The sequence below is a fragment of the Daphnia pulicaria genome, chromosome 1, assembly GCF_021234035.1.
Source record: "Daphnia pulicaria isolate SC F1-1A chromosome 1, SC_F0-13Bv2, whole genome shotgun sequence".
NCBI classification, from domain to species: Eukaryota; Metazoa; Arthropoda; class Branchiopoda; order Diplostraca; family Daphniidae; genus Daphnia; species Daphnia pulicaria.
The window spans coordinates 3855313-3877764 of NC_060913.1; the positions used below are offsets into that span (position 1 = coordinate 3855313).

The window sequence follows — 22452 nt, forward strand, 5'->3', positions numbered from 1 at the left end:
CGCAGAATAAAAAGATAGTGCTGAGATAGTATATATTTCAAAACATGTTGAAAGTTGCAACGCATTGAATCGATGCCACACTGAATGAAACATTATATTAGATGGAATTTGAACGAAAACCAGTCTTATCTTATCTTTAAAGTATAAGGTTAAAATGGTTTTTCTTACTCAGGCTACGTTATTCCACACTTGTGTCAGTTAATACAAAAATTGGGCCAAAAAGGAATATGAAAAGAAATATTTAAATATTCTTTCTAGCCTACTTGTAATTTATATTAAGGTTATAAACTTATATGAACTATTAACGTTCTAAGCTAGTAAAGCTTGCAACACCCGGTGTATCGGCTTTCTTAAATGCAATTCGGCACTCATAGACGCTCTCCATTCCATAGTCTGCTTGACTTCAGTATTTTCCCCATTTTCGTCTTTCCATATAATATTTGCAGAACTTATATGGTTTTGCACGTTTTTGAGAATATCTTTTAATGATTTTAGTTCCCGGTTTAATGTGTTGCTGTTCAAATATTCCTCTTCCATTTCTCTGCACAGATATACATAATCATGTGAGATCTTGGATTACATAAGTTGACAAATCATAAGCTATACTAATGACAAACTGAAATAAGAAAAGAACACGAGTATCAAAATTATACCAACGTCTCCGCGACGATATGTGATGCATAACCAAGAATAGAGGCTCTTACATCAAGAAAATCCATCAATTAAGGTGGCCGTTTTTTTTAGTTTTCTGCTTTCGGTGATTCTACTTTATGTAGATAATTCATTGTTCAAATTACGATCCTAATTTATAACATTTACCTCAAATTTAATTAAACTTTCCGTTGCTTAATCGGGACTGGCATTCCAGTAAAACCTTGTTGCGAAACGTTCGTTCCACTATCTGAACTTGAGGATGTGTAACCTATAAAAAATTTTTCAATTATTCGTTGCAAACAAAATCGTATAATTTTTCCCACCTTGGCAACTATTTGGTTGTATGGGATATTGAATGCCACTACCCTGACACGCTTGTATAATCCAAATTTTCGGCTTGCCGTTCAGGGTGGGGCAGTGGTTGCTGTTGAATTTATACTTGAGTTCATTGATCTTAATTATTTTACCATCAACTCCTGCAACGGCACCTTCATTTCTATGCGAAAGGATGCAAACAACGAGGCTGGCGTAGGAAGAGAAATCATACTTTGCCAAATCTTCGATGCTATAGCAAAGATTTTTAACTTTCAAGTCCTCAAAAATTCTTACGTCAAATCAAAATTCTTTAAACACACGCCTTAGGGACTCTTTGTCAACATGACTTCCATCGCGAAAGGATTTCTGAAAATAATTATTACACATGCTTCATTATTGCATTATTCAAATAAATTATAGATCAATAAGAAATTTACATTTTCAAATTTCTCCTGGTTAAATATGACGCACAGCCCCGGTTTGACACCCGGTAGACCGTATAGCTTGTAAAAATTATGCGGTAAAAAATAACGCGATCCAAAGATTTTGTCTAGAGCACATATGTCATTCAGATTGAATTTAATCATATCCTTTAGAAGAGTGACGGCTCGTCGGTCATCATTCTCTCCGAAAATGTTTGGATTCCAATCATTGCGATACACAAAATGATTAGGATCATTGATATTTCTTTCGCGGATGGAGTTGGTATCTCCGAATGGATGTTTGCCTTTGGTTAAAACGTAATGAAAAAAGCAACCAAGGAAAAATACATCCCCGCGCTTGTATAGGTCGACGTTTCTGCTTCGGTATTCAGTGTTGCCGGTTTCGGGTAGGTCCATCCTTTCGACCCTTTCGTGTCAGAAACAATGGGACAATCAATCGGTTTTTTACTCATACGAAAATCCGAGAGTTTGACCAAGTAGTGAAATCGATCGCAACGAAACTGTTGAAGCTGGGCGATCAGAAAGTTGCTGGGCTTTAGGTTTCGGTGGACAAACCCCAGCGCATGTAAAAATGCAAGTCCTTCGGCCGCTTGTCGTAATATTTCTTTTTCTCCCAGTGATTCCTTGATTAGTTCCTTGTCAATCTTCTCCTTCGCCCAGTTGAATCCGTTGCCTTTACCTTCGTAGAGGTCTTCCACGGAACAGATGCACCACTCGGTGGCGACATAACTGGGAATTATTTGTGAGAAATATCTGTTATCTTTCGTGAAATTTTTTAAAAAGAGCAAATTATGTACGGTACTTGCAAAAAGTCGTCATCTTTTTCACTACATAAATAACGAATGAAATTTTCTTGTAGATGCTTTGGTTGTTGAAGGACGTCGATGTCTCTTTGGATTTCATCGATCGCTTTACCCTTGTGAAATTGTCACAATTAATGGAAAAATTTCAAAAGTGCCATATATGCGAATGAGAGACTTACTTCTCCTGGTGGGGTTTCTCTTGTGTGACACATAAGATTCAATTTCAAACTGTCTTTTTCATACCGTCGTATACGGGCAAACATCTTGTTTTCAAAAGTCCCTCGAAAAACGTGAGTTTTGAATGTAGTGGGATTTTCTCCGGTTTCGTTTGGACAGCTTAGTGATTTATCAAAACTTAGTTTCCCTTTGCGCTCTAAATGTTGAATCGAAATAAACGAAATAATGCAATTTTCGAACTTCAACTACATGTGCCAGTTATTACATATTTATCTTGCTTTGTACGATAAAATATTCCATAATATTCAAGATGAAAATTTGTATTTACCTAAATTTGTATTCGAGTTCTCAGGTTTTGCGGCCATTTTGCTGGAGTTCTGCTTCGGAAAACTGGGAAATTTATAATTAAGGGTCTGGTTTTTGTAGCTAGACTGAATATGTTGCAACAATCTCAAGTGGAATATATATAGTAGACTGTCCTATATAGAGTCAATGGGTTGAATAAACCAAAGCGGCTGTCCCGCCTTGTATCAGCACACCCTTAGATGTTTTTGTCGTCTTGTCCTTGATGCAACGAATGAGCGCTTGATTCCTAGTGACATACGAATCTTTTAATATGGCAAGCCGCCGATTTCCCAGCCTGAGGTATTTTTTCGCATTCGCATAAACCCGTTTGTGACAGTGAAAAACTCCGAAATTCACTTTAGGATTTTGGCACACGTTCCTACAGTCTTCCGTCTCAGCAGTATACTAAACTGTATATTGTTCAGATATTGTTAAGCTAATTCAATCCTAAAGCCCTTAAGGTATTGCAAAGCGAAAGTTCTTACCGGTACTAAGTTACAATTGACTAAAAGCGCTGCAACTGCTTATAAAAGAAATACGGTACAGACCATTGAAAACCTTTTTTTTTTAATAACCATGAAAAGATATACTGATCACACTTCAATATGTTTCGTCGGAGTCGTTAAGGAGCGAGTTAAGAAGCTAAAGAAGTAAAGTAAAACCATGGTAGTAATAAACAACCCAAAACTCAAATATTAATCAGCTTTACGTTATTAGTGAGTAATGTAATACTAATGCTGAGCCGTGCTGAGCCATGAACAATTTCATTTGTAAAACAACTAATAGAAGAGATCTGTAAGAGAAATTTCGTTAATTTTTTCTATTTCGTTAATTCGCGATAGGCCTAGTTTCCGTCCATGCTGTGCTACTATACTTGCCGTGTGCTGTGCAATGCGGCAGAACGTATAAATAAAGCAAAGCAAAACAAAAATATGCCATAAAAAAAATCTTTGATTAAAGTTCGGAGGTAACTCACGATCGATGCCAATTTATCGTAGTCACGCTCACGCATACATTATATTATCTAATATCTTACGTTTAATTTTTCTGCGGTTTGTTACGTTTTTGTCTTAATAGACTACTCTCGTCGTTTTAATACAAAAATCATTCTCGGTCTTTTCTTTCCTTCCCCTCCCTTTATCATATCCAAAATAACAGTACATGGGTGGATCGGGTGGATCACGCATCTCTTTTACATAGCCGAAGGCACTTCCAACACCCTTAGCGATTGTAGTATGCTGACGTCCCTGTCATCATTCATATTTTTTCTCTCGTTGGTACTTCCGACTTTAGTAACCATTAGTCCATTACCATTTGGCGAAAATTTTGTTGACCCTCCCTTTTCTCCAATGCCGTAGTCAAATCAATACGGTTTAAAAATTCGAATTTGTCGATATAAGTTAGTGTAGGCTACTAGTGTTGAGTCATGAATAATTTCATTTGCAAAACAATCTGGTATAAAATCTAGAAATATTTCGTTATATTTTTTCACCTTTTGTGACCCACGAACATGGATTTATTCATGCTCCTTATCGTTGTCACGTTTACTTTAGCGTAATAGCGTACGATCATTTTTCCCGTTTGTTTCAATAATGTTGTTTTACATATCTACCTCGTTTCAATGTTCCTCCTGCTCCTCCTTTTTTTTGCGCTTGCACTATACATGTCAGTGATTCGTTTTTAACACTGCCGAAGGCATTTCCTAACTCCCTCCTTAACCCTGAGGCAATTGCCCCCTCCCCTTTAGAACCCTTTCCTTTTGATTTGTCTCTTTTCAAATTTACAAGGAAAATTTACCGTTAATCAACTACGATGATTAACGTATCTAACATCTTCGGAAGGATGTGTTTTAATCTCCTGAGCATCATTCTTGGGGGGATAGGGAGAAATCCATCCATATGATCCTCTTTGGCCAGAATGATTAGGCTGCTTTCCTAAATGTTTACTCATTCGAAAGTCCCGACACTTTGACCAGGTATTTAAAGCCTTCGCGATCAAACCGTGAAAGCTGAGCGATCAAAAATTTACTTAATCAGATTGATCTTGTAAACAAAATAGCCCTAAGTTTACAAAGTTGAACAGTTATTGGTTGAACATCCATTGAATCAAATTTTTCGAGTAATTAGCCTATAAGAATCTCATTAGCTATTTTCCAGTGTGCATGTATGACGACTCGTCATCCAGCAAGAAAGAGAATGGACGGGAATTCTAGTTGTGCTTGAACTATTTCTTCAAATTTGCTGACGAATCATCCTCATCTGTAGAATAAGACATGATATTAGAAAAAATTTAGTTGAAATCACACATACCATACTATACTTACCAGAGCTACATTGCTCATCAAAAGTTTTAGCCAGAGAATTGACATCGTCAGTTACTTTCTTTTTCTCCTCCTCACGCCTCATTCTCTCCCTCTCCTTGTAAGTCCGGCGTTTAGCCTCCTTTTTGAGAATTTCCTTCGGCTTACTCGGACCGGCGACTGCTTCCTCGTTCTCGACCGGGACAACTTCTTCTCGTTCTTCGATCTCTTGTTCTTCGATCTCTTGTTCTTCGATCTCTTGTTCTTCTTCTACTTCTATCTCGGCTTCATCTTCTCCTCCATAATAATCAAATTGGAAGAAAGAATCGGAGCAGATACTTTCTGAAGAGTCCACATCGGTTTCTAAAAAAAAAAAAAAAAAAAAAAAAAAAGATGATTAGAAATAAACTAAATAGGTTAGGTTAGGTTAAGTTAGGTTAAGGCTTGAGCGCGCAGGTATTTCGTGCAAATTAGGGACTCCCCATTTTGCAGCCTCACTTACCGCATCTAAAACACCTTTGGCAAAATTTAAAATTGCGATCGTTTTTTGCCCCACATCTAGAAAAATATGCAATTGAAAAATTTAAAACGTGGAATTGAAACAATAGACAGATTAATAAAATTACTTGAAGCAGTCCCATTCTTCTTTCGCATCCAATTCAGGAGCATCATCATTGGCATCCAATCCTGGCGCATCATCAGCCATCTAAAAGAAATAACATTGATTAGTAAAACTACCATATCTTCAAACTAGTTGGATCAAATTTTCATAGATTGTTTTATAAAACATGAAAAAGTTTGTTTTAATGAATGGTGTTGGGGCGCAGAAGGAAAGTTAAAAATTTGGTTGACGAGTGGAGGGAAGTTGATCAATTACATGTGTTCAATGTTCAACGATAGTTTCTTGAACTAGCTTGAAATTGTTGCATCTCATTTTGAGGTATCCGTACGATTCGGCCAATAATTTTAGCCGAATCATGTAATTATTTTTATATGATTCGGCCGTTGGCCGAATTCTACATTTTTTAATGTTGTATTTGGCCAAAGGCCGAATCAAACAATGAAATAAAATCGCATTCGGCTAAAAACTTTTGTATTTTATTTATTCGGCCACGGTATTTTTTTTGTATGATTCGGCCAAAACAAAAAAATATGTAATTCGGCCAAAAAATTATCACTCCAATTCCAGAGTTAAAGTTTTGTGCAAACCAAAATAAGAAAAGTATTCTTAAAGTTGAAGAAAAAGGCCGCAAACCTCAAAATTGGTTTGCTGGACAAATTCTTTAACTACATAGACAATAACTGGATGCAGCCAGGTATTTGGTCACCAGAAGCATGGTCCGTATTCTTTCAAATAATTTGGACCAATAATGATGCTGAAGGCTGGCACAATAAACTAAACAAGAAGGGAAAAGGCGCAGGGCTGCATTTCTATAAACTTGTGCAAATGCTCTATTTGGAATCCGAGTTCGTTGAGGTAGAGGAAGCTTTAATATTTAAAGCAAAATCAGACCACTCGCCACACAAGACTTGATCAGAAATTGATGCAAGCCAAACTTTTTCGTTTGTGGGAAAATTACGATGAAAAGAGAGAAAAGAATGGGAGCTACAAGTTGCTGAAAAGAGTAGCTATTCTTTACACCAAAAAAATTGTCGTTGTTGAATGAGAAACTAATCGAATGTAAAAATATGTGTAAAAAATAAAATCACTTAATGGCTAACTTTTTCACTTTCAATTATTCAAATACTTGAACCCCAGCCACTTCATGGCTAACTTTTCACTTTCAATTATTCAAATACTCGAACCCCGGTCACAAGCCGAATCCGGCCGAATCTTACAAATTTTAATATACAATTCGGCCAGTTGCATTTTTCAACGTCCCCGAAATTATTTTTTTGGCCGAAAAACTTGTGCTGGCCGAAAAAAAAGGATGGCCGAATCATATAAATTTTTATGTGTAATTTGGCCATTGGCCGAAACATACAAATTTTTGTGTAACATTCGGACAGGGGCCGAATCATACAAATAATTTTGGTTGCATTCGGCCAAATATTTTCTGGCCGAATCGTACTTTTATCGTAGTTTTATGTGACACCCTCTTCCCTATGAATAAAGCCCCCACTACAGTGTTGCACGATTGAATTAAACAAATCGCGCTACACTGTTGTGAGGGCTCTATTCACACGGCGCCAGTATATTTCCTATTTCAGTATAACCATCCGAGGAAAATGACGTAGACCCTCCCTTTTCTGATTTTCTCTGGACAGCGCAGTTAGCCAAATTTGGATGCGTACAGCTCGACTCCACCCACATCACAGTAAAAGACTAGAAGAGGCACCGCCTCCTCTTCTTTTGATTCTCCCTCCTATTCTACGGTAGAAAAGGAGAAAGAATGGGACTTGGGAGGTAGAAGTAGAATAAGCGGTCATTTTTACTCCGCTTTAGTGTGGAACCAAACGCTTTAGACAGCTTTGAAATATTTAAGTGAAGAAAGCATATTACAATCTGAGATATCAAGGCTAACCTCCAGTGACATGCGTGACAAATTAATCGGTCATGAAAACGACCTAGCTCATGCAATATTGCCACTGCAATGCCAACTGCCGCGCTAGAACAGCTGACCACGAAAGAGCGATCGCTACCGCTCAATATGATGGTTGCCGCTTGCCGGTTAATGATTAGCTCATTTTCTCTTCAGTACCACTAGCTAACATCAATCTACAAGAATCGCACTCAGAAATTGATCCTGGGTTACGGGCAAGTTACGGGACGGAATCCAAAGCATCCGAGGTTGATGTTGGTGATGGAACTATCAAACGAAACGTGTTGGCTACATTGTGACGAATTGTGTAGCAGCGTAGCTACTAGCTAGGCTATTTAACATGAGCAATTTGAATTACACCTTTTGCGATGTTAAAACATTAATATTTGTTACTCAAAAATTATTCTGAACCATATAAAAGTTTTTGACACATAAAGTCTGCAAGTTAAAAAGTTGAGCTTTAAAATAATTTCACCGACAATTGTCAGTTGAGAAGCCAAGACACTAACAGCAAACAAGCAACAGTACCTTTCGAGAGGAAAGGTCATAATTAAGAAAAACCAATTAGATTTTTAGTAATTATTGAATAAATGTCAGAATGAATTAAATTCAGTTACTGCTGTATTGAGACGCTAAATATTAATAAAAACAAACATCGGTAAAATCCGAATGCATTATTTAAAAATTGAAACTGTATTTCACCAACTGGACAGTCTATTACAGTTTGAAACGTTTGGGGGGTACAAATTGCATAAAACACGAGGTTAAGTTGACAAGTAGAGAAAGGTCGCATCGCTTAAACGATGGCGATGCCAGCTTGCACGCACGTCATGGGCGGGGCTAATGTACAACACACACAACAGAAAAAAAAAAATCGGCACGACAATGGATGTTTCCCCTGGTTTTTCCCCCCACGAAAAAACAGGCAGACGATGGAAGCTGGAAGTTGGTAATTAACAGGAACAGTAATTAATTTAAAGGTCATTTTCAATCGGGGTACACTTGGTTTTCAATCAAATGATGGTAGTATGTACAACAAAAATAAAAGAGCGGTTGCATAAAATGAAAAACAAGAAAGAGATCACTCTCACACACTTTTCTTTTTCTTTTATATCGGCACTTAAATGTAAATGCCTTCCGTGTGTTTCGCGTGTGAAGGTGGTACAAACGACATGTTGGGATTGGGTGGGCTGGACATGCCTTCCGACCAGTCAGAGGTCGAATGAGGCGAAGCTGAGCTCCACTGTCCTGGAGATTCTGGTGAAGGGGTCAAATAAGCTTCGGGTGGATGCAAAGCATGCTGTGAAGGCGAAGGATCCATGTGCGAGTGTGGTGGCGTCGGGTAGTGCTGCTGGTAGTACTGCGGCATTCCGCCCGTATTGGTATTCCGGTAACTCATCATCGTCTCGGGGAATTCGAAGCCCGTCCGCTGTTGAGCCGCTGCTCTCATTGCCGCTATGTGAGTGGGAGAAGTGGGCAGAGACGGCCGACTGCCTCCTTTGGATGGCGACGTGATGCCATTCTGGACCAGGTTCTGTTGAGGAGGCGAACCTGCGTAACTACTCGCTGGCGGCGACAGAGCAAACTGCGGGGGCGATAACGACGACTGGTAAGCCGTATTAACAGCCAGGACATTGTAGGACATGGCCTGTTGCTGGAGGTTGGTATTCATGGCTGACGAGACGGTCGAGGCCGGCAATGAAGTCTGTCGCTGATGGATGGTCGATTGCTGTTGATGCTGTTGCTGAGGAAGGTGATTCCGGTAGTCGTAGTGGACGTAACCGTAGTTGGTGGAAGGATCCATGTTGGACATGTGAATCGCCTGCATCGAAGCGGCCGTTTTCATGCACTCGTCATAAGGAGGCGGCTGCGGTGGATTGCCGGAAGGCATGTGTGGGTGACTTCCGCCGTACGTCATGACGCTGTAAGGGCTAGGAGTTGCGCCCATGTCAACTGGAAGAGAAATTTCAAAATTGAAGCTACCAGTTATCAATCGATTGACAAAATTAATCTTACCAGTTGGAGGAGATTCCAGAGAATGAGAATTGGCTGGCGAGAGAGTCAACGACACAGTGGAGATGCTGTCGACGCTTTGAACGGTGTTGGTACTTCCGGCATTATCGCTCTTCTTCTTGCGGCTGTTGGTATTGGTCCGCCGCTTGGTGGCCGTGTTGGTGGCTGCAGCGACTGGAGCCTCTTCTAAATTAGAGACGCTGCTACCGAGATGGCGCTGAGTTTCGCGAGCAGCCGCCACAGTGGACTTTGGACGCTTCTTGGGTTTGGGTGGTCGTCCAGTCGTTCCGGTCAGAACCGGCTCATTCTGAGCAGCGACATCATTGTTTCTGTTGGCACTGCTCGCCTGGGAGCTACTCATTGGCATGACATGGTGATTACTTCTGGGAATGTGCTCGTCCAAGAGACGAACGATGTCGTGGTGAAGTCGCTCCTGAGCCACATCGCGTGGAAGTCTGTCCATGTGATCTGGAATATCTCTGTTGGCATGGTGATCCAGCATGGAACGAACGGCTTCAAAGGAGCCTTCCCGAGCAGCCAGAAACAATGGGGTCTCGTCCTAATATCAAATAAATTATTAGTTTAAATCCTCCCTAAAGCAAAAACCAAAACAAAAATGAACTAACCTTGTTGTCCTGTGCGTCTTTATTGGCACCATGGGAGAGCAAAATGTTGACAGCTTCGATATTGTTAACGGCAGCAGCCCAATGCAGGGCCGTCTTTCCTTGATCATCGGCCGAGTTGATATCAACGTCAGCGTTGATCAAGTCTTCGACCATTCCTTCGATTGCCAGACGAGCTGCAAGGATGAGCGGAGTGGTGCCGTCGTGCATCCGGGAATTCAAATTAGTGGCACGATTGCGGAGCAATATTTGGAAGACTCCTTGAGCATCAGAAGCAACAGCAGCGTGGAGTGGGGTGCGGCCGGTATTATCTTGAGAGTTGGCGTCTGCTCCAGCCTCCAGCAAACGCTTGGCAGCATCAGCCCTGGCGTATCTGGCGGCCAAATGAAGGGATGTCTCGCCTGTTTTGTCCATGGTGGCGTTGGGTTTGGCTCCTTGCATCAAAAGGTCTTGGATAATCGCAGCTGAACCATCTTCTTCGTCATCTTCGCCCGTGTCAAGGCCGTTGCCGCGGTAGGAGGCAATCATCAACGGTGTGAATCCGTAAGGTCCGCGGACGTCAACTTCAACGCCCGAGATATCTGGTGACCCGTACTGATTGGGTGGAGTGAAAGCCACACCGGAAGACATGTCCGGTCGGACGTCAGCTGCATCCAAATGCTGTTGAGTCCAAGGGCGTGGGTCGTTCTCATCGTATTCCGTCATGGCTGTTTGATCACTCGAATAGCCACCTTCAGAGGAACGGATGCGCTTCATCGGTGGCCGGTCCATCGAGTCTTCATCGTCAGACCAGCGGGACCCATCCATGCCCATGTTGCCGTGATCCATATAACCGGACATGTCGGGAGGCATTCCCATGCCCATGGAGGGATCAATGTCCAGTCGGTTGGTCGACGGTTGTTTGTGCAAATTGCGCATCTCCTGGCCATCGGGTCCCCGACGGCGGGATGTTCTCCGCTGGACACTGACGCTGTTACTCAGGAATCCGTCAGGGAACCAAGTGATGCCTCGCTGTCGCTTGCGAGACGTTGTGACCATCACGCCGACTGCAATGGCAACAAACACCACGAGGGCGGCGCCGGCGATGACGTAAGTCAATTTGGTGTTTGTCGGATCGACAGGCGCTTCAGAGGGTCCGGCATCGAGTGCCAACACTCGGTGGATAGGGAAATCGGCATCCAAAGAATGATCGGAAGCCGATGCGGCTAAAAATTGAGCGACTTGACTGGCCCGGGCAAAACATTCCCCACCGAGAATCTGGCTGCATTTCCGGTTATCAATTTCAATAAAGACAATGACTCCTGGGGCTCCGTGCGGATAAATGTGTGAAGATCCAGACGAAAGGGCTTTGGACGGTTCATCGCCCAAATTCCATGGATAGACCATTTCGTAACCCTATAAATAAATAAATAAAGTTGTTGGTTAACGCTTTCACAAATTTAATAAATCAAAGACTAAAATTACCTGCTGATCGAGTTTAATGCGGACAGTAGTGCGAAGCTGTCGCCCGATAGAGCGAACAAAGGCGACGCTCATATTTTTAAAAGTGGGCAAATCCATTTCGAGAACCATGGAGACGGAACCGAGGGCTAAAATCGATGGCTCATTTTCGCAATCAAGTCCGTCCCAGTTGCATTCGGCGTTGTTACAACCATCGTCGCATCGCCCGTTGGCGTAATGGCTCTGGCAATAGGCGTCGTAGATGGGGTTGCATGGTTGCACATCACCTCGTACGTCGCAGTCGTGGCCATCGAAAAGGCATTCCGGGTTGTTGCATTCTTCGTCGCATATTTTGTTCTTGAACAGTTCCCAGCATCGTAGTGGGGAAGTGCAATTAGCCCAGGGGCTGACACCCAGAGAACAATCGCCTCCGTCGAAATCACATCCGGGCGTGTTGCAATCCTCATCGCAAATGCCGTTGCCAGCCTTGTCGTGGCATCCTTGGCTGGCACACTGAATCTTATCCCGGAGCAATTCTTCTGAAATGCCATTTGGAGCTGCTTTACGACCGACGCCGCCCATGAACCGCGGGTCATACGAATCACATTGCTGGCCATTCCAGGTAGCCGGACAGTGGCATTCAAACTTGCCCATTCGATTCTATTTCAAATAATTTCGATTTATTAAAACAACATTCGAATTTTAACAAGAATTAAAAAAGCAAACTTACCCGACAAACTCCGTTGTTTTTGCAAGGATTAGATTGGCATTCATCGTATGAATCCAACTCACACCGAGCGCCACTAATGCCGGGCGGACAGGTGCACAGGAATCCTTGTTGGTAGGGTCGACAAGTTCCGCCATTCTGACAAGGTGTCGAGTCACACTCGGAGCTGGAATCGCAATTCTTCCCGGAGAAGCCTGCCGGGCAGACGCAGGTGTGACCCAGTTCTCCGTTGACGCACATGCCTCCATTATTGCACGGAGAGATTTCGCAGAAATTGATTTTGAGCTCGCAATGTCGGCCCATGTAGCCCGGCTTGCAATGGCAACTGTAGTTGTTGACGAGCTGCACGCAGTTGAGGGTTCCAGTAGCCGAGCAAGGATCGGATAGACATTCATTGACGTCACCTTCGCAGCGTGGTCCAACAAAACCAGGTGGGCATTGACATTCGAAGGCACCGATCTTGTCGATACAGGCGCCGCCGTGATGGCAGGCTCCTTCGAAACATTCATTGACGTTGATCTCACAGAGAATGCCCAGCGTGCCGTGCGGACAAGAACAGGAAAAGGCGTTGACCAAGTCGTGGCAGACACCACCGTTCTGGCATGGATTCGAATAGCAGTCGTTGATGTTGTATTCGCAATTGGGACCCTGGAAACCAGGCGGACAGGTGCACGAGTGGGAGCCGATCAGATCTTTGCAGGTGGCTCCATTTTGACAGGGAGCGGAATCACACTCGTTGATTTCGTGTTGACAGTAACTACCCGTGTAACCTGTGACCGAAAATCCAGTGTTAATTGATGAGTATTGAAAAACAACAAATGATGAATCTTACCTTCAGCGCAGACACAACGATGGCTGTTGCCAATATCTTCACACTTGCCGCCGTGACGACAGAGTTCGGAAACGGCGGATCCTTTGCGAAGAGCAGCGTCCTTGCAGGAAACCATTTCAACGTCGCATAGAATTCCCGTCCAACCAGGTGCGCAGGTACACTGGTAAGTTTGATTGACCTGTTTGCAAGTGGCCCCATTAAAGCAAGGCCCTTGACCAGGCTGACCTGGCAGCAGTTGTGATCCCGTGTGCGAGATGCCACCCATAGAGCACCAGTCGACGAAGCTTTCACAGCGCGTTCCAGTGAATCCATACGGGCAATGACAGAGGTAAGATCCAAGTCGATCGCTGCAAGTGGCGCCATTGAGGCAAGGATTTGAGTCGCATTCGTTGATCCGGAACTGACAGTTGGATCCAGTGTATCCGGGTGGGCAGAGACAAGTGTAGGTATTGATGCCGTCGACGCAAGTTCCGTTATTCATGCACGAGCTTGTGGTGCAATCCTCGTCGTTGGTCTGGCAATTGGTGCTGGAGAAACCCAAGGGACAAGTGCAAGTGTACGAGTTGACGTAGTCGCGACAAGTGGCTCCGTTTCGGCACGGACTGGAAGCACATTCGTCCATGTCGGCCTCGCAATGTTTGCCACCAAATCCATCGACGCAGAGACACGTGTACTCGCCGATGCCATCCAGGCAAGTTCCGCCGTTCTTGCAGGGAAATGTAGCACAATCGTCCGTGTTGGTCAAGCAATCGCGGCCTTCGTAGCCTTTGGCGCAAAGACAAACGTAAGATCCGTTGGTATTTTGACATGTGGCTCCGTTGCGACAAGGTGACGAAATGGCGCACTCGTCAATGTCTTCATCGCACAAACGCCCAGTGTAGCCCAACTCGCAAGTGCAAGCGAAATCCAGGAAATTACTGGACGGTGTGCATTTGGCTCCATTGCGACACTTGTTGGGCGCACACGGATCCAATTCCGCGTCGCAATTGCGGCCAGTGTAAGGCAGGTCGCAAACGCATTGGTAATCATGGACCAAATCGATGCACGAACCTCCGTGACGACAAGGTGTCGAGGCGCAATCGTCAACGTTGAGCTACAAAAAGAAATGAAATCATTAAAAAAAAAACTACTCTATAATCATTTTCAGTTTGAGAAAAATCCTACCTCGCAGTTTCGTCCGCTGTAACCTTTGGTGCACGTGCATGTGTAGTTATTGAGGGCGTCACGGCATGTGCCTCCGTGTTGGCACGGGTTGGATTGGCACTCGTCAATGTTGAGTTCGCATCTTCTGCCGCCGTATCCTTTAGGGCAATTGCAAATGAATTGGCTGACGCCATCTTCACAGCTTCCTCCATTCATGCAAGGATTAGACTCGCATTCGTTGACGTCACTCAAACAGCGGGCGTCGAAATAACCGCGAGGGCAGTCACATTTGAAGCCGTTGACCAAGTCCGTACATTTACCTAGAAAAACCAAGCATTAAATACCAAATTTGATTTAAAAATAAATTAAGGAATAAATATAACCAGTTACCTCCGTTCGAGCAGGGATTGCTGGCACATTCGTTAATGTTAGTCTCGCAATGTTGCCCGGTGAATCCTGGCACACAGTCGCAAGTGTATCGGTTGATTCCGTCGATACAAGTGGCTCCATTACGACAAGGATTGCTGAAACATTCATTGACGTTGTACTCGCAATTACGGCCCGATGTTCCAGGCTGGCATCGGCATTGATAGCCACCAATAAGGTCTTCGCAATGGCCGCCGAATTGGCAAGGATTGGATTCGCATTCATTGATTTGCGTCTGGCACAAGAGTCCGTTGTAGCCTGGATGACATTGGCAGGTGAAGGAATTGACGCCGTCGACGCAATCTCCATGATGGCAGGGTGAGCTCTGGCAATCGTTGATGTTGACTTCGCAGTTGAGTCCGGTGAATCCCTGAGGACAGTTGCAAGTGTAGCCGGCCACCGAGTCTCTGCAAACGCCTCCGTTTTGGCATGGCGAGCTGACGCAATCGTCGATGTTGATGTGGCATTTCTTGCCGGAGAAACCGGGCGGACAGACACATTTGTAGCCATTAATCATGTCGGTACAGATGCCACCGTTGATGCAAGGGCTGGAAGCGCACTCGTCGATGTCAACTTCGCAATGGACACCCGTGTAGCCTACAGAAAATGAGAAAAAGTGTCAATGATGCATCGGGGCCTTTTCCTCCTGCAGGCAGCTGTTGGATCTCTCTCTCTATCGACATCGGCACTCGTGATGGATTGCGTCGAGTGAAACTGGACCGGAGCGGGGTGGTTTATCTCAAATTACCAACTGCCACTTAAGGCCCAACTTGAGAATTTGAGACAAACACATGGTTTTTGAGAAGCTCATATGGTTTCCCACGCCAAGCTAACCTTCACTTTCCCAACGGAAGGGGGGGAAAGTCTCACGAACTTTGACCTCTTATTGCCACACCCGGAAGAGATCAAGAATCACATACCTGGCATGCAGACACAGCGGAAGGCTCCACGTTCATCCAGACAAGTGCCGTCATTTTGGCAGGGGTTGGAATCGCATTCATTGATGTTGATCTCGCAGCGAGGGCCGGTGAAACCCCGCGTGCAATTGCAGCGGAATGAGCCGGGCGTGTTGACGCAGAGTCCGTCGTGCTCGCAAGGCGATCCGGCTTCGCATTCGTCGATATCTTCAGTGCAGTCGACTCCTTTGTAGCCGTTGGGGCAGGAACACATGTAGGTGCCGTCGATGGGACTAGTATCACAAATGGCTCCGGCGTGACAAGGGTTTGAAGCGCAGGCATCGTCCAAATGGCACAACAATCCGGTTTTGCCTTGAATTGAATAAACCATATTTATAGAATTAATAAAGAAGAACCGGTTTTTAAGTTTAAGTTATTCTCTCTCGGCAGTACCTGGAGCGCATTGGCAAAAGAAACTGCCGACTCGATCGTGACAAGTGGCGCCATTGAAGCAAGCGGCACCAGCGCAATCATCGATATTCTCCGAGCAGTCGGATCCAGTCCAGCCGTTGACGCAAATGCAGGAGAATCCACCGTGGGTGTTGGTACAAGTAGCGCCGTTCTTGCAGACGCTAGGCCTCAAAGCACATTCATCGACGTCTTGATTACAATAAGGTCCCGTAAAGGACGGTGGACACTGGCATGTGTAGGAATTGACGCCATCGACGCAAGTGGCTCCATTCTGGCATAAATGACCGGGACAGTCGTTGACATTTTCTTGGCAATTGGTACCAGCAAAGCCTAGAATTTTGATAATCAGAAGAAAGGGGGGAAATATTAGATTCGTGTTAAAGGGAAAATGGCAACGCTGTAAGTAGACAGGAAAGAATTCTTTGTTGGTCATCGCCCAGGTGTTCTTTTTTTTTAGAGAAAGGTGGAGGGGTCGGAACATAAAAGAGCCTGGAGAGATTTGAGAGAGAGAGAGAGAGGGGCTCGGATATTTATATTCAAGTCTCTCTGGATGGACGAGGTTTGCCCCGAGGGTATAACAAGTTTTGGCTTTCTTGTGTGTGTGGGAATGTTCCCACCGATGGAAACCAAGCACATCCGAAATCTGATGACTTTAGATTTAAACTTCATTTTAACAGCCGACAATGACTTTATGGCTACTCTAACCAGATTCAATGTTGTTGTTGTTGTTGTTTCTTTTTGGTTGTTGGGACCAACAATTCGTTTCAGTTGTCATAAATTTACCGGAAAGAAGAGGAATAAAAGGTTCAATCAAATTTTATGAGATTTACCAGGCGGACAACGGCATTCGTAGTTGAGAGAATCGATGGCTTTGCACGCACCACCATTCTGGCATGGAGACGGACTGCATGGCACATACTGATTTTCGCAATTCTGGCCAGTATAACCCGTGTGGCAGTTACATCTGGAAAATAAAAAAGTAAACGGATACAAACGGATGATTAGCGCCCGGCATGAAACAAACATGAGACGAGACACACACACAGACACGTGACGAGAAAGTACAAATAAATTCAATCTGGTGTCTACTGACCACGGCGATTTAATGGACTTGTTTTCGCCTCGGCCGTTCCCACGCTAACTCGACAATGAAAGCCTTGAAAAATTTAATTTCTTTTTTGTCCTCTTTTAATATTTTTGGAAGGAAACTACATTTAAAAAAAAAATGTTGAATAGAAGATAATAATAAAGATGTGACGAAAAAATTTCCCCTCGGACTTTCTTTGGTCGGCGTCAACAACTTTGTCGAGTCAGCTTGGTAATCATTTGACAATCATGACGTCGAGATAAGGATGCCAAGAAAGATCAACAGATGGTTGACGACAAGAGTCAATACGACTGGACTCACTTGTATGATCCGTGGGTGTTGACACAGCGACCGTGGATGCACGGGTTGCGTTTACACTCGTCAATGTCCACAGCGCACGTCGGGCCAGCGAATCCAGGAGCGCAAGTGCAGCGGTGAGAGTCCGACAAAGACGTGCACTGGGCACCGTTTTTGCACGGATGCAGGGCGCAGTGGTCGACAGCTTCGCATTTGGCGCCGCGGAATCCCGAAGAGCAGGCACAGGTGTAGTTATCCAGCGTGCGGAGTAGACACGTTCCGCCGTGTTGGCACGGTCCAGTGTCGCAGGCGTTGGGCACGGGAATCTCGCATAGCGAGGCCGAGTAACCCAGCGGACACGAACAGGAGAAGCTGGGCACGGCATTAGTCGACATTTTGACGGCGCAAGTGCCGCCATTTTGGCACCGAGGTCCGGGTCCCGTATGGCAGGGGTTGGCAAATTGGCAGTACTCGCCCACGTATTGCGGCGGGCAGCTGTAAAAATAAAAAGGAAAAAGAGTTAGTCATTTGTTTCACTACATTTCAAGTGATTGGAGCAACTCGTTCATGTGTATCAACCTCAAGCGTATAATCCCCCCAAACAATCAACTCTATACTCTATCGATGGTCACGTGACCAAACCCCCTTCACCGCAAGTGGTGGTGGGGTAGTTGCGACAGATTGGCAGCAACTGTTGCACATGTAAACCACTCAAACGGATCACAAAGAAGGAGGGGGAGAATTGAATCAAACGATCAAATGGAGAGGGGTGAAATGGTTATCCGTGGGAACGGAATAAAAAAAAACTCGTTTCTAGGCCTCTAAAAAAGAAAAGGAAAATTCGCTTCGTGATAAATCGATCCAACCTATTTCTCCAGTCGTGTGGAGCGCAACCGTTGACCCCGTGTCTAGATCTGTCAAAATTGATAATCGGGACAATGAAATCATTTGTCGTTCGTGAGTAGATGCAAACACCGGACAGAGCCAATGCGTCGACGTCGTCGTCGTATAGGTTTTGAAAACTTGTTATCAACAAGTTTTAGATATTAATTTTGTTTCTTTTTTTTTCTAAATCACGGTGATTATCAGTGGTCATTGGCAAGTGCACCTGGCTTTCCAGATAATACCACGACAATGGCAAGCGTGGGAATGTTCCGGCCGTTAGTTTTTGAGTAAAGAAATGAAAAAAAAAATCTTATTTTGCGGTCAAAAAAACGCAACCCGACCCAACACGGAGGTATCCCGCCCTCGGTAGTACCACAGATATCAACCTTGAAACACACTCTTTTTTCGTCTTTTTTAATTATTATGAACTTGATGAATCCCAAAGTGGTGGTGAACAAAGATGGCGCCAAAGCCCCAGGGGCAGGTGGTTTGGAATATGAATTTTTTTACTGCTTTTTTTCTTCTTCTTCTTCTTCTTCCCTTTTGTTTATTGCTTCAGAAGAGAGAGGGGAGAAAGAAACGAGTACAGATGTTTCCATCCAGTGGCGCCAGAGTTGGTGTGGCGGAGAAGAGGTCAACGTCGAGGTCAGCCCATGGGGAGGAATGCCATAGCCAGAGGCTTGGTTGTTTTTTTCGTAGGGGAGATGTTGTTGGACGGACACAACACGAAAGATAAGAGAAGAAAAGCCTCGAAGGTTGTTTGCCTTAAAACCCGCATCATCTTTGTTGGTGTTGCAGCCGCACTGATCTTGGCAGAGGCAGATGGTGTTCAAGTGCGTGGTCTGTTTTTCCTTGTGAATGTCAAAATGGATCGAAAAATCCTCGTCGTCGTCAAATCATTTTTAAAAAATCAACGTCCCCCCCTCCTTCTACTTACTACCACCTCCACTACCAGACAAAGAAAAAGAGCTGGAGGCAGTACGTGAGCAGCTCGGGCCCAAACCGGATGGAACAAAAAAAAAAGTGGACAAGGTGGTGGTGGTGGTAGGGTGGCTGACGGTAGGTGGTTTCAATAGCCCAAACTATGCAGACCAGCTTGTTTCCCACGCTTCTGAGCGAGAGACTCAACCATTGGAGAGAGAGAGAGAGGGGGGGGGGGATAGATCTCCCCTGTAGACTTTCAACAATGGACGTTACCTGCAGTAAGACTCGCCGCGCGGGTTGGAGACGCACGACGCTCCATTCTTGCAGGGATTGGGCGAACACGAAACGAATCCTGGAATAAATAAAAAAAAGGAAAAAAAAATACAGTTAATTATTATTATTGATTTGAGTGAATGATAATACACACACACAAAAAGAGCAACGGAAACGGGTCCACTATCAAGCACTTCCGCCCTGATAGAGGATACGATTCAATGGACATACGACGCTATTGTCTAACATCATTAACTCATGACTATCAAATAACATGTGGCCTAACGCTATGTGACACCACCAAAATGTCTTGGCTGATGAAAATGTCTTGAAACTTAATCATCTCACGATGTCTTTATTCGCCGGATATGTTGGTCATCACCATATTCTTTTTTTTACTTTTAAAAAATAAATAAAATGATTTGCTGAGATCTCGGCAACGTCGATCAACAGGTCGGAGAGGGGGGGGGGGGAGAGAGAAGGACAATGAGAGCGTCGGTTGGAGGGGGGATTTAAATGCGTGGGAAATGTAAAGCCCTACGGGGCCCGGCGTCTTTTTTTGAAAAGAAGAGCAGATGCAACAAAACTCTAACCGTCATCCCAACTACTTTTTTCAGACTCCCCCCTACCTTTAATGAAACAATCGTCATGAGGTAATTTTTAAGCCACACGAATATTCCAGACAAAAACGTCAAGGTTACCTTGAACTGAAGCTGAGAAGAAGACGAGAATGCCCAGCAACAGCATCAGTAATCCACTGCGGTCGGTCCCCATTTTTAATGGCAGCAACAAAAACAGGGACTCACACACACTTAACGTTTCTTTCTTTCTTCTCTCCCTCTTTGTGTTGAATAGATCAAAAGTTAAATCACTCAAAACACCAACACTTTCAACCACTGGGTCATGGTGATGCACTTTTTCTCTTGTTTTTACACACTTTTCCAGTAAAGAGATTCTTTTTCGATTAAACTCGGATGTTGCACACAGAGAAAAATGGAAGAAATTCAAGCAGCAGCGACACAGTACATCCTTCGCGTTCAACGGACGCTTCTCGACTGGCCGGAGGGTGTCGCTCTATCACAGCACGTGGCCTCGAGGCAAAACCACCGACAACCAATCAGAGTCCGACTTGTTCTCTTCCTTTCTCCTTGCAATCTCCGCGGGTTTTCTTGCTGCACACAGAGAAGAAAAATTATAATACACAAGAACAAAATTGAAATTGCGCCTATTCTTTTCCAGCATTCTGTCACTCGGCCAAATGTGCCCGTCTATCACAACGATTTTTCTCAACCACAGAGTTATTTGCATTTGTGGTCTATTCTAGTTGAAACTTTCAACTTTGATTGCGAGTCAAACACTTTCATGACTTAGCTTAGACTTTGAGTTCACTAACATGGTAGCCTGGCTGGTACAATTCCCCGAAGAAAGTAATTAAAGCCGAAAGAAGGGAGCTTCTCAAAGAATTTTGGGGCCGATCATAAAAGACCCAAGAGGAATACTAGGCCTAGAAATATATTTTTATATTGTCTGATTTCCGTAGGGATGAAATATCCCCCCATCCATCATACAGGGGAAAAAGTGACATCGTCCAAATCTTTCCAGCAACTTTCCCTTTTAGTGAAGCCGATTGGAAAAAAGGACCTGTCGATTTGTTTTTGACTGGGATCGTGACGCCTTTAAGCTCCTCATCCAGTTGACATGTCCGTCCATTGTTTTTCTGCCATTCCGCGCATGGTATAATCAGCCGTAAAAGTGGGCTACATCACGAAAGCAGCTCGTTGTCGAGCCCACAAAAAAATAATGCAATTGAGAAAGAAACAGTCTGATGCACCATACGAAAAACGGAAAAAGAAGGTAGAAACTAGATGACCGGCAATCATCATCAAGCTCCAGGAATCCGAAGGCCGCATCATGTAGACCGTGATTGATCATTCAACTGGCGCCGCCGGAATCATCTTCTACGTTCTACCCATTGCGTGATGCGCCTTTCATCATATTTATATGCATTTCTTCTTCTGCCTATGGCTCTGCATCATTCATATTTTTATTTGTGTCATATACGCCTCGAACCGAAATTTCCTTTTTTTTCCCCATTTTACATTCGATCCGCGCTGATTGGTTCTCATCATCTACCGTGCAGTTAGACACGAAAATCATCAGGTCTTTCCCGTTGGGATAAAAGGGTTAACGAGATACCCAAACTTAGAACTAAACCAACTTGTTCCTGTACGGAATTTCTGGTTCTGGTCAAAAGTGTAATAGATTTTAGAGTTGATTGGATGTGCTCTGAATTTACCAACCTGCTAAAAAAGACCTTTTGTTGATTTGTCGGGAAACGAATTAGGCCTACATGTTAGTTGATCAAATACTTTTTTTGAGAACTTGCCTGAAATAGTTGAATAAAAGCTCACAAATAAATTAATCATAACTCTATTTTTCAGATATAATTGATATTCAGCTAATCAAGAGGCAAAAGCGTTGAATTATTTCGAATTTAATCGAATCAAACGTCTCGTCCATTGAAAATGCAATTTCTGTTGCAGAAAGTAATTCTACACTAGAATGTAGCTATTACTTTGAGACCGGCTTAAACAAGGAAGATCTTCTTAGGAATATGATACGACATATAGGATGTAGCCTAATGAGGGTTGAGATTTACAAATGACTAGCCAGACGAATTCGATTCCTGAAAAATCTTTCACAATCCTCATTTATATTCGAGATGTGATTGATGAGTTCGTCGAAAGCTCAACTGAATACTTCATGGAACTCATGACATTGTGTAATATGATTTTAATTATTGACATGTTGCGTAGAAAACCAATAGCGATGTGCT

General features: G+C 43.8%; 2 protein-coding genes and 1 long non-coding RNA gene across 3 annotated transcripts; all 3 read right to left on the bottom strand.

The window, feature by feature from the left end:
* Positions 1-86: 86 nt before the first annotated feature.
* LOC124321109 lies at positions 87-2809 on the bottom strand. Its single transcript, XR_006914158.1, has 6 exons — positions 2721-2809; positions 2395-2588; positions 2215-2328; positions 1407-2141; positions 978-1335; positions 87-922 (listed from the first exon to the last, which is right to left on the bottom strand). It is a non-coding gene; the product is annotated as an uncharacterized LOC124321109 (long non-coding RNA).
* A 2040-nt stretch (positions 2810-4849) lies between these two features.
* Positions 4850-5742, bottom strand: LOC124323538 (FK506-binding nuclear protein-like). Its single transcript, XM_046784337.1, has 4 exons — positions 5663-5742; positions 5539-5594; positions 5061-5399; positions 4850-4995 (listed from the first exon to the last, which is right to left on the bottom strand). Exons 1-4 carry the CDS (start codon positions 5740-5742, stop codon positions 4961-4963), a joined length of 510 nt encoding a protein of 169 aa, XP_046640293.1. The 3' UTR covers positions 4850-4960.
* Positions 5743-8251: 2509 nt separating this feature from the next.
* Positions 8252-20680, bottom strand: LOC124352221 (neurogenic locus Notch protein-like). The gene is made up of 14 exons (XM_046801991.1): positions 20318-20680; positions 19617-19695; positions 17559-18029; positions 16981-17114; positions 16133-16480; positions 15704-16051; positions 14748-15380; positions 14379-14677; positions 13215-14307; positions 12386-13152; positions 11680-12315; positions 10219-11610; positions 9596-10151; positions 8252-9532 (listed from the first exon to the last, which is right to left on the bottom strand). Exons 1-14 carry the CDS (start codon positions 20388-20390, stop codon positions 8700-8702), a joined length of 7662 nt encoding a protein of 2553 aa, XP_046657947.1. The 5' UTR covers positions 20391-20680; the 3' UTR covers positions 8252-8699.
* Between the last annotated feature and the right edge of the window lie 1772 nt (positions 20681-22452).